We start from the raw sequence: 9,674 nt of genomic DNA, 5'->3' as shown, positions 1-9,674 counted from the left end.
TCGTTTTCACAAACCTAAACTCTCAGCTTTCACAAACCTAAACTCTCCGCCTACACTAACACAAGCAATGGATCCTAGAAACCCTTATTGTTTTTGGGATCAAAATTTTGTTGATCTTTTGAATTTTCAAAAAGACTCCAACTGTTCTGATAATCCTATTCCTCCAATTTCCACCCAATCCTCTCAGCCTATTCAGTTTACTAATCAATTTTCTTCTCAGCCTTCAAACTTTATCCCTGGGTTTTCTTCTCAGCCTCTTAACATAACCCCTACATCTGAATCTGAAGATTGTATCGAGGTTACAGTAGATGAGATTGATGAAGACGGAGGCAGAGGAAGTAGGAAGCGGTGGAGTGCAGAGGAGGATGTTCATCTCATAAGCGCTTGGTTAAACACAAACAAAGATCCAGTGGTGAGCAACGACCAGCGGCTACAAATTTTCTGGAAGAGGGTTCCAGACTATTACAAAGCTCATGATGGAGATGCTACTTTAAACGCAAGAGGGCCTTCACAATGTAAGGCAAGGTGGAGTAAGATAAACCACCAAGTCAACAAGTTTGTTGGGTGTTACTCACAAGCGAATACAAGAAGGAAGAGTGGACAATCAGAAGATGATGTTGTGAGCATGGCGTATGAGTTTTACAAGAATGACATGAAGAAGCCGTTTATGCTTGGACATTGTTGGAGAGAACTGAAGAATGATCAGAAATGGATCACAGAACGACATGAAGAATGTAGCAATAAGCGTACTAATCTTGCTTCTGAAGGAGATTTCTCAGCTCCTTCGAGCAATGGTGGAGACGAGATGAGGCCTTCGGGGTTTAAGTCTTGTTAAACTATTGTTTAACTTGTGTTCTTCTTTTGTTTCAGGTTTTGGGATGACATATGAAGCTGTCTCGTTGCCATCTAAAGTTAAACATGTTGGTAGTCAAGCGAATGGAAGCTGTCTTTTTTTTGTATTGATGTGTTCTGTTTGGAACCGTGAATGTGTTGGTTGTTTTTTAGTGCCATTCACGGGTGTCTCTTTTGTTTAAGTGTGGTCGGCTTTTGTTTGTTGAACGGACTGTTTGCAACCCGTGAATGTGTTTTGGGTTGTTGTATTTGTTTTTGTAACCCGTGAATGGTATTGATTGTGTTTGTAAGGTCTATATATTGAAGGTTCATGTTCAATTTCATTTGCGCTTCTGATCAATTCTTCTTTTCATTTCTTCCTCCCTAAAACATAACAAACATTTATCTTATCATCCTGATCATTTATCTTATCATTACTTCTTCTCAATTCTTGTTCTCATTTCTTGTTCTCATTTCTTCTTGTTAAATATTTCCATTACCAAACTAACAGGTTTCCATAAACCTTAAAAAAAAAACCCAACTTCCAATAAGCCTCACAACTAAACCAATTTGACGAATAATGTCTAATTGGAGTTCTGATCATGAAGTTGATCAAATGGTAGAGGAGGAAGTTGATAGTATAGTGGAAGGGATTCAGTACAACTACACTAAAGAGGAAGAACCACCAGCTCCAATATTTCGACGAGTGCACATAAATAGAGACCGCGAAGAAGGCCACACTCGGCTACGGAATGATTATTTTGGTGAGAATCCGACTTACACTCCCGCTATGTTCCGCCGTCGCTTTAGAATGAACAAACCATTGTTCGAATGCATAGTCAGTACTATTGAGAATGGAGTCCCGTACTTCAGACAAAGACGAGATGCTACTGGAAGGCTCGGTCTTTCTGCACTTCAAAAATGTTCTGCAGCTATACGTATGATGGCATACAGATGTTTGGCAGATGCGGTGGATGAATATTTACGACTAGTTGAAACAACCGCACACAAATGCCTTGAAAATTTTGTAGACGGAGATATCCATCTATTTGGAGACGTTTATCTCAGACGACCTACAGCGGAAGACCTCCAAAGATTACTGAATATTGGAGAACAACGCGGTTTCCCCGGAATGGTGGGGAGCATAGATTGTATGCATTGGGAGTGGAAGAATTGTCCAACTGCATGGAAAGGACAATATTCACGTGGATCTGGAAAACCGACAATCGTACTAGAGGCAGTGGCATCCCAAGAGTTATGGATTTGGCACGCATTTTTCGGACCACTGGGTATGTTAAATGATATCAATGTTTTGGACCGCTCACCGGTGTTTGATGATATCTTAGAGGGCCGAGCTCCAAGAGTTTCATACGTTGTCAATAGACATCAATACGAAATGGCGTACTACTTCACTGACGGTATTTATCCCAAATGGACAACTTTCATCCAATCAATTACACTACCACGTGGCCGAAAAGCTAAACTCTTTGCTCAATGTCAAGAAGCATGCCGTAAATATGTAGAGCGTGCCTTTGGAGTCTTGCAAGCTCGATTTGCAATCGTGAAGAATCCCACACTTTTTGGGATAAAGGAAAAATAGGAAAAATAATGAGAGCATGTATTATCCTGCATAACATGATAGTGGAAGACGAACGACATGAATACAATTTCTACTATCCAACAGAGTTCCATCACGGCGAAGGAAGCGGAACTTCTCATGTTGATCTATCGTATTCTACAGATAGACAAACAAATCTACATAATTTGATGGGCATTCGAAATGACGTTCATGATCCACAAATGCATGATCGTTTGAAAAAAGACTTGATTGAGCATATTTGGCAAAAAATTGGTGCAAAACATCAATAAATTTTCTTCCGAATTATGTATAATCTGTTTAATATTTTTTATTTTAAATTTATGTTTAATATTCCTAAATTTGTAATATTTTATTGTTTTATATTTTATGTAAAAAATTATTATTTAAATGATTGAGCAACCTAAGTGAGTTTCTCTCTAGTGGAGGATTGATTTTGTTTAAGTTACTAAGTGAGTTGCTTTAATTAGTTTAGTATTAATTTTATAATTAATTAAGATTTGAGTAACCCAAGTGGGTTACTGGAGTGGAGATGGTCTAATAATCTTTTAACTGATCTTCATTGTCAACTACTGTCAAGTGACAAAAACGTTAACAAGATTAATCAACTACACTGCAACTCAGTTTACATATAAACCAGAGGTAATACAATATTATTATATGTTAACTAAAGTTTGGTTGTATGATGAACATTTGTTTATATATATACATAATCTGATCTAATCTATAATCAATGGGTTCAAACAGTACTAACCACCACACAGAACGTTTGTTTTGCACTAGCATTTATTTAGGTTCAGATTCAGGCCAAGAAACCCAAACCAATCCAGAAACCTAACCACGTTTTTATGGTTTGAAGGGGCGAGTAATGACTTCAGCCTGTACCACCACTTTTGTGAGTCCATTTGCATAACAAGGTTCGCTGCTGACTTGTGCTAGCTACGACCATTGAAACAAGGAGAGCTCTTCCATTCTTAGATGACCTTATATAGCTCTCAGACAAAGAAACAATGCCATGACTTGAGGGAAAAAAAGTTAAACTGAGGATTGTAGGGCTTTACCCCGAAGGGAGCCCTTCCAGAAATTCTCAAAGGCTTTTACACCTATGAGGGGGTTTGGAAATAGTTTTCAACCAGCAATAGACGCGCCTCGGTTAGAACCTCATTAGCTGCATCATTGCCCCAAGCGCAAAGATAACTTTCTTTCAACAACTGCCTCTGTATCTTATACCAAAAACAGAACCAGCCAAGTTAATGTATTTTCCGATGTGGGACTCTGTCTAAAGTACTAAATAAAGAAGTTAAAAAGTTAACATTCCTAAGAGGCTTGCCAAATTAAAGAAAGATCAGAGAAGTGCAAGGTATGATTATAAACTAAAAATGGTGGAGGCCTTAAGCTAAGCACCCCTCCTTTATGTGCAATGGAGATCACTAGCTTAGGCCACTCGTCTTCTTGATCACGAGTTGACCCCGTCCAGGTAAGTACTTTTCTCAATCGGCCTACATCTTGTTTTATACTCTGCTTCTTCAATTATTCTTTCAGTTCTAAGCGATGTGGGATTGATATGTTCTCTTAAAAAAAACGACATGAGTTTTAATGTTATACACAGGGATGGGCCATACGTTCTCTAAGCCCATTAAAGTACATGAATACACTTATCAAAATTCAAACGTTCCTTTACATACACACAGTTGATGAATCTGTATTGGGGATATGTGAGCATCTGCAAGTTTGTTAAGTGTTTGAGCATCTTATGGTTTTCGCTTTTTCTTGTCATAACTATAAACTATCTATTATGGTTTTCGCTTTTTCTTGTCATAACTATAAACTATCTATTATGGTTTTCGCTTTTTCTTGTCATAACTATAAACTATCTATTATGGTTTTCGCTTTTTCTTGTCATAACTATAAACTATCTATTATGGTTTTCCTTCATTAACAAGTACAGCGTACATATCTTTTCATGGCATATATATACCAATGGATTGGAGACCAATGAAGGCCGCGTAACATGTGCTCTCTAGCCTCTCTTCATCTTTAAAAAAGAGTAGTGTGGGCACTACACGGTTCATCCTCTGCTGAAGGCAGAGTAGAGTATCTTAAAACACGGGGCTTCTATTTACTCTTCACTGAACTTGGGACCATCATACTTTTGGCGAAACCAGTTGGTTACTACAACAATTTAGGTAGGCGCTACACACCATATTTGCGTACCATTTCATCTACTTTTAGTTGAGAAAACCACAAGTTGAAGTTCGAATCCACTTTGGTGAGGGTATATATGCAACAAGATTTAGGTCACAAGAATCTCTGTTTTATACATACTTGTGATCATTGTGAACCAAACACATACCCATTCCTAATCTTGACACGATTTCTTAACCATCTGTTAATAGTGAGTTCTTAACGTTAAGGTTAAACCATTTTTTTTTCTGGTAAACCACCTAAGGTTTTTAAGCTTTAAAATGGCTTATATCAACTCAAAATTAGGAAGAGTTATAACGACGACAATTAGTAATAGACTCACAGATTCGGCCATTCGGGCTTCATCATCACTTCTTAACGACGACGACGACAAAAAAACTCTCAACCCTGTTTCTGATCAGCTTCTCTACTTCTCTCTTCCATGGCGACGACTCTCGCCGTCTGAATTGGGTACGTTTCCTAGTTCTTCTAAATCTTATTACGCTTTTATTTCAGTACGCAGAAGTGACCTAGATTTACGAAATTTCAGAAATTGATTCTCGATTCGAGTTGTTTAGGGACTTAGGGTTGATATATCACGGTTCTTAATTCTGATTTAGCCTCTGTTATTGTTGAATTCGTGTAGGGTGTGTGAAAATCGAAGTGTAGAGGTTTGAAATTAGGGGTTTGTATTTGAATAGTTATGGATGGGAATAAGGATGATGCTTCTAGGTGTTTGAGAATCGCCGAAGACGCCATTGTTTCTGGTGATAAAGAAAGAGCGTTGAAATTTATCAAGATGGCTAAGCGTCTTAATCCAAGTCTCTCTGTTGAACAACTTGTTGCTGCTTGTGACAATCTGGGCTCAGTTTCAAAGAATCCGTCTCTTGATGAAAAGCTCAAAACTGTGGATGGTGATGATAAGCTTGAGACTGGGAAGGGTGATGAGAAAAAGAAGTATACTGTGGAAAATGTTGAGTTGGTTAGGAATGTAAATAGGAACAGTGACTACTACGCGATTTTGGGTTTAGAGAAGAACTGTTCGGTTGAAGAGATTAGAAAAGCTTATAGGAAGTTGTCTTTGAAAGTTCATCCGGATAAGAACAAGGCACCTGGTTCAGAGGAGGCGTTTAAGAAAGTTTCCAAAGCGTTTACGTGTTTGAGTGATGGTAACTCGAGGAGCCAGTATGATCAGGTGGGGTTTGTTGATGAGTTTGATCATGTTGAGAGGCGGAATCGTAGGCCCAGGAGGAGATATAACACGCGGAATGGTTTCTTTGATGACGAGTTTGAGCCAGATGAGATATTCAGGTCGTTTTTTGGTCAACAACAACAACGAAACATGTTCCGTGCTTCCCATGCTTATAGGACTAGACAAGCGCGTAACCAACCCCGACAGGAGGAGCCTAGTTTGGCTGGACCAAGCTGTTTGACGATTATTCAGATTCTACCATTCTTTCTACTTTTGTTGCTGGCGTATCTACCCTTTTCTGAACCCGAGTATTCTCTGCACAAGAGCACTTCTTATCAGATACCAAAGACAACACAGAATATGGAGATTAGCTTTTTTGTTAGATCATCATCAGCCTTTGATGAGAAGTTTCCGCTCGGTAGCTCTGCTCGAGCTAACCTTGAGGGCAACGTGATCAAAGAGTGCAAACACTTTCTTTTCCAGTCTTGTCGCATGGAGCTCCAAAAACGCCGGTGGAACAAGAAGATACCAACCCCTCACTGCATTGAACTTCAAGATCGCGGATTTGTTGATAGGTAACAGCTTTTGCTTTTCCTTCACATAGATATTTTTTTGGATTTTTTCATGTACTCTATACTTGTGATCCCCACTTATCATGTTTACTAAGCTCCTCCACAGTTAGAAGGCGAATTGAATAGATCGTAGAACCCATACATATTTTGTGGCAAACGCTAGTGTTAGGTTTTCTTATGGTCACAGAACAATCATTGATGTTTAATTCTTTGTTTTGTTGACACAAAACAGGCAAATACCGATATGATACCCGCCGAGGGCTGTCCAACATTCCCTGAAGACAGCCTGATCTTGATGTTACAGAGGTTCCTGGGCTGAACGTATAAACTGTAATGTGTAGGGAGGATAACAATAATATTTCCTTTTTTTTGTCGCATATAGAGTTGAAGATGATAATTCCTTGGAGAATATTGAGAACAACAAAGAAGAAATGCTCATAACAGAGGTACCTGTTGCATACTCACATTATGATTCATAACCAAAAAAAAAGGCTGTCCAATAATTCTCTATAGAAGATACAGCAGATAACAATTCTATTACTAGTTACTATGACAATAAGGCTTTGATTTGTTTCAATCAAATCAAGCTCTATTGATGACTTTGGCGGAAATTGGTGATCATGCTAGCTCTTATTTGCTTCACTGTTAGAACTTTTTGGTTTAGGATTCTCGGTTCTTGGTCATATATTATATCAAAAATTCAAATGCTATTGTTACAACTAGATTATAAACATGGGATCATGTGAAAAATGACATCAATTTTCAATGTCTTTGAGTGTGAGAATGAGACCAAACAACATTACAAAACCTGTGAAAAGAGGTCTTTGTGTTCTTCGAGGATGAATTTACCTAACAAACTCAGAGCCCTCCTGAGTTGTATTACTTGCTTGTGCTAGCCTGGTCTGATATTTGTAGAGTCAGGTACATCAACAGGATAAGAGTCGATAAAGTCGAGCCATTTGTTTTCTGTATTGGGCTCCACGTCTCGGATGCATCTCCACACTGCACTGTTACACTTGAACCCACTTCCGAATGCAATCTGCAAGACTCTATCGCCTTCTTTCATTCTCCGTTTTGCTTCCAAGTAAGAGAGAGCGTACCAAATAGATGACGAAGAAGTATTCCCAAACCTATGAAGAGTCATCTTTGATGGCTCGATGTCTTCTTTGGTTAAGTTCAGATTCATCTCCATTGATTGAATAACAGCTCTTCCTCCTGTATGAATGCAGAAATGCTCAAACGCTGTCTTGAAGTTTGGTGTATAAGAAGAACTCGACTTATAGATCTTTAGTTTCTTATTAAGAATGCGTTGTATCACATATTGGAATTGCTCTAGGTAAGGTAATACCAATGGTCCGAGTGAAGTTAGGTTCATCTTCAGCATTTCTCCAGCAACACTGATTACATCTTTGGTTATTGATACCCCTTGCTTTTCCTCAGAGTCGATGTCTTGATAGATACATCGGTAAGCTCGATCATCTTTTGCTTTGTTTGTCCTAACAACATGCAAGAGCTCATACTTTGCATTTCCTCTGTCATGATTATCGCTAGACATCAATATTGCAGCTGCTCCCATTCGAAAGAGACAGTTGGTAAGAAGCATAGATCTGCCTTTGCCAATGTACCAATGTGTATTCAGCGCTTCGGTGCTAATAATAAGAGCCAAGGAGCCTCGGTGAACCTTTAGCAAGTCATTAGCCAAACCGACTGATAGAACCCCAGCCGCACAGCCCATCCCGGACAGGTTAAAGCTCTTGATATTGCTTCTCATATGGAATTTGTTGATCACCATTGCACTTAGAGACGGTGTAGGCGAATGCAAACTGCAGTTTGTTATCAGTATGTCTATGCTTCTTGGGCTTAGTTTGTTTTTCTTGAGGAGATCTTCAACAGAGGTGAAGATAGTAGTCATGGTTTCGATTTGGACTGAGGAGAGAGATTTCTTGAGGGGTATTTCCATCAAGGAAGGAGGAATACTGGTTTGGTTGCTTAACCAGGACCTCTCAAGAATCCGGGCTTGGAAGTCAATACTCTCTTGATCAAGCTTGTCATCGAGGTAGATGGTTTCGATAAGAGTTGACATTGGGACGCGGTTTGAGTCAGGTGCTCGATAGCAAGTGAAATCAAGTAAGTAGACTTTGACTCTTGTTCTAATTCTTTGGTAGATGAGATGCAATACTAGCAAACCGGCAAAGATCTCAACGACGGAACCACCTGAGCCTATAAGCGTCTTCAGCTCTGACATGGTCAAGGAGAATGGTGAAACAATGTGTATCGTCGTTTGGTTCATTTCACTCTATTTCTTTTAATTTCAAGTTTTTCATGGATGATTTGATTCGCCCACTATGGTTTGCTTACATGAAGATATAAAAGAGAATGAAATTATCATGTGGAAGTTGTTGCAGAGGATTTCACTGCGTTAGGTAATGCTATTTGTTTTTCAGCATCCTTTGTGTGCTTTTGTAACAATTAATTAGTCACACAACACGTCTTCTTGCTTTGTCTGATTAGTTAAGAGAGCCAACTTGGGTCGTGCGGTCTAAAGGGTCTACGGTTAACCAGCCACTGTAAATTGTAATTGTGTGATCAATATTTTGCTTTTTTTTTTTTTTTTTTTTTTTTAAAAACCCCAAAATCATCAAAACGGCCCAACAATCCGTTAATTTAATTTTTGTTTTTATAAAACAAAAATAATAATATAATTAAAAAAAAAAAAAATTGCCCAATGGAAGAGAGCAGCAACAAAACGTCCCCAGGCCCACATTCTTAAACGACATCGTACCTCGATATCAGCTACATTAACACAGCTGATTCTCCCGCTGCTAGAAGGAGATCTCCACCGTCCGATGNTTTTCTTTTTTTTTTTTTTTTTTTTTTTGTCAAAAGCCCCAAGTTCAGACTTATTTATTAAAAACAAAACCTGATTTATTCATTATTAAAAAAAAAAAACACTAATGGGAGCGAAAGAATATAAAAATATAAAGTGCATGCCATTCTAATAGAAGTAGCAGAACATCTTTGTTTTTTTCAGATTATAATTGGCCACATTAATGGCAAGTAGGTTATGGCAATTACAGACACTTTAGATTCTGGTTCGCTTCGGCAATAACTATGAAAACGATCGACGAAACTTACACCGCAACAACATGAGCATGCATGAAGTCATAGAGGTAATAAATGGATGGGTTTGAGTTTGACCCATCACCATGAATAGTATTTATAGACCCAACATGTTCTTGTCACACCATGATTTAATCAGATGGGTCGGCAAAATAACCATTAAATTTTTCCGGGGGTA

At 38.5% G+C, this 9,674-nt stretch overlaps 4 protein-coding genes and 1 long non-coding RNA gene across 5 annotated transcripts; 4 read left to right on the top strand and 1 right to left on the bottom strand.

The window, feature by feature from the left end:
• Positions 68–889, top strand: LOC104728725 (glutathione S-transferase T3-like). Its single transcript, XM_010447670.1, has 2 exons — positions 68–819; positions 871–889. Exons 1-2 carry the CDS (start codon positions 68–70, stop codon positions 887–889), a joined length of 771 nt encoding a protein of 256 aa, XP_010445972.1.
• Positions 1,412–2,431, top strand: LOC104728724. The gene is made up of 2 exons (XM_019232060.1): positions 1,412–2,120; positions 2,178–2,431. Exons 1-2 carry the CDS (start codon positions 1,412–1,414, stop codon positions 2,429–2,431), a joined length of 963 nt encoding a protein of 320 aa, XP_019087605.1.
• LOC104725403 (chaperone protein dnaJ 49-like) lies at positions 4,903–6,840 on the top strand. The gene is made up of 3 exons (XM_010444068.1): positions 4,903–5,083; positions 5,259–6,379; positions 6,609–6,840. The coding sequence occupies exons 2-3, from the start codon at positions 5,316–5,318 to the stop codon at positions 6,622–6,624; spliced, it is 1,080 nt and encodes a 359-aa protein (XP_010442370.1). The 5' UTR covers positions 4,903–5,083; positions 5,259–5,315; the 3' UTR covers positions 6,625–6,840.
• LOC104725402 (probable 3-ketoacyl-CoA synthase 21) lies at positions 6,747–8,938 on the bottom strand. Its single transcript, XM_010444066.2, has 2 exons — positions 7,302–8,938; positions 6,747–6,826 (listed from the first exon to the last, which is right to left on the bottom strand). The coding sequence occupies exons 1-2, from the start codon at positions 8,664–8,666 to the stop codon at positions 6,812–6,814; spliced, it is 1,380 nt and encodes a 459-aa protein (XP_010442368.2). The 5' UTR covers positions 8,667–8,938; the 3' UTR covers positions 6,747–6,811.
• Positions 8,724–8,986, top strand: LOC109127156. Its single transcript, XR_002033832.1, has 2 exons — positions 8,724–8,799; positions 8,888–8,986. It is a non-coding gene; the product is annotated as an uncharacterized LOC109127156 (long non-coding RNA).

The sequence above is a fragment of the Camelina sativa genome, chromosome 11 (genome assembly GCF_000633955.1).
Source record: "Camelina sativa cultivar DH55 chromosome 11, Cs, whole genome shotgun sequence".
Classification (NCBI taxonomy): Eukaryota; Viridiplantae; Streptophyta; class Magnoliopsida; order Brassicales; family Brassicaceae; genus Camelina; species Camelina sativa.
The sequence above is the reverse complement of the archived record's forward strand: the minus strand, read 5'-3'. Positions and strand labels throughout refer to the sequence as shown.

Bases quoted from the DNA above. Each gene is read 5' to 3' on its own strand.
- LOC104728724 (XM_019232060.1), top strand. From the start codon at position 1,412: ATGTCTAATTGGAGTTCTGATCATGAAGTTGATCAAATGGTAGAGGAG. The intron at 2,121-2,177 runs GTATGTTAAATG...ATGATATCTTAG, and splicing joins CGCATTTTTCGGACCACTGG to AGGGCCGAGCTCCAAGAGTT.
- LOC104725403 (XM_010444068.1), top strand. From the start codon at position 5,316: ATGGATGGGAATAAGGATGATGCTTCTAGGTGTTTGAGAATCGCCGAA.
- LOC104725402 (XM_010444066.2), bottom strand. From the start codon at position 8,666: ATGAACCAAACGACGATACACATTGTTTCACCATTCTCCTTGACCATG.
- LOC104728725 (XM_010447670.1), top strand. From the start codon at position 68: ATGGATCCTAGAAACCCTTATTGTTTTTGGGATCAAAATTTTGTTGAT.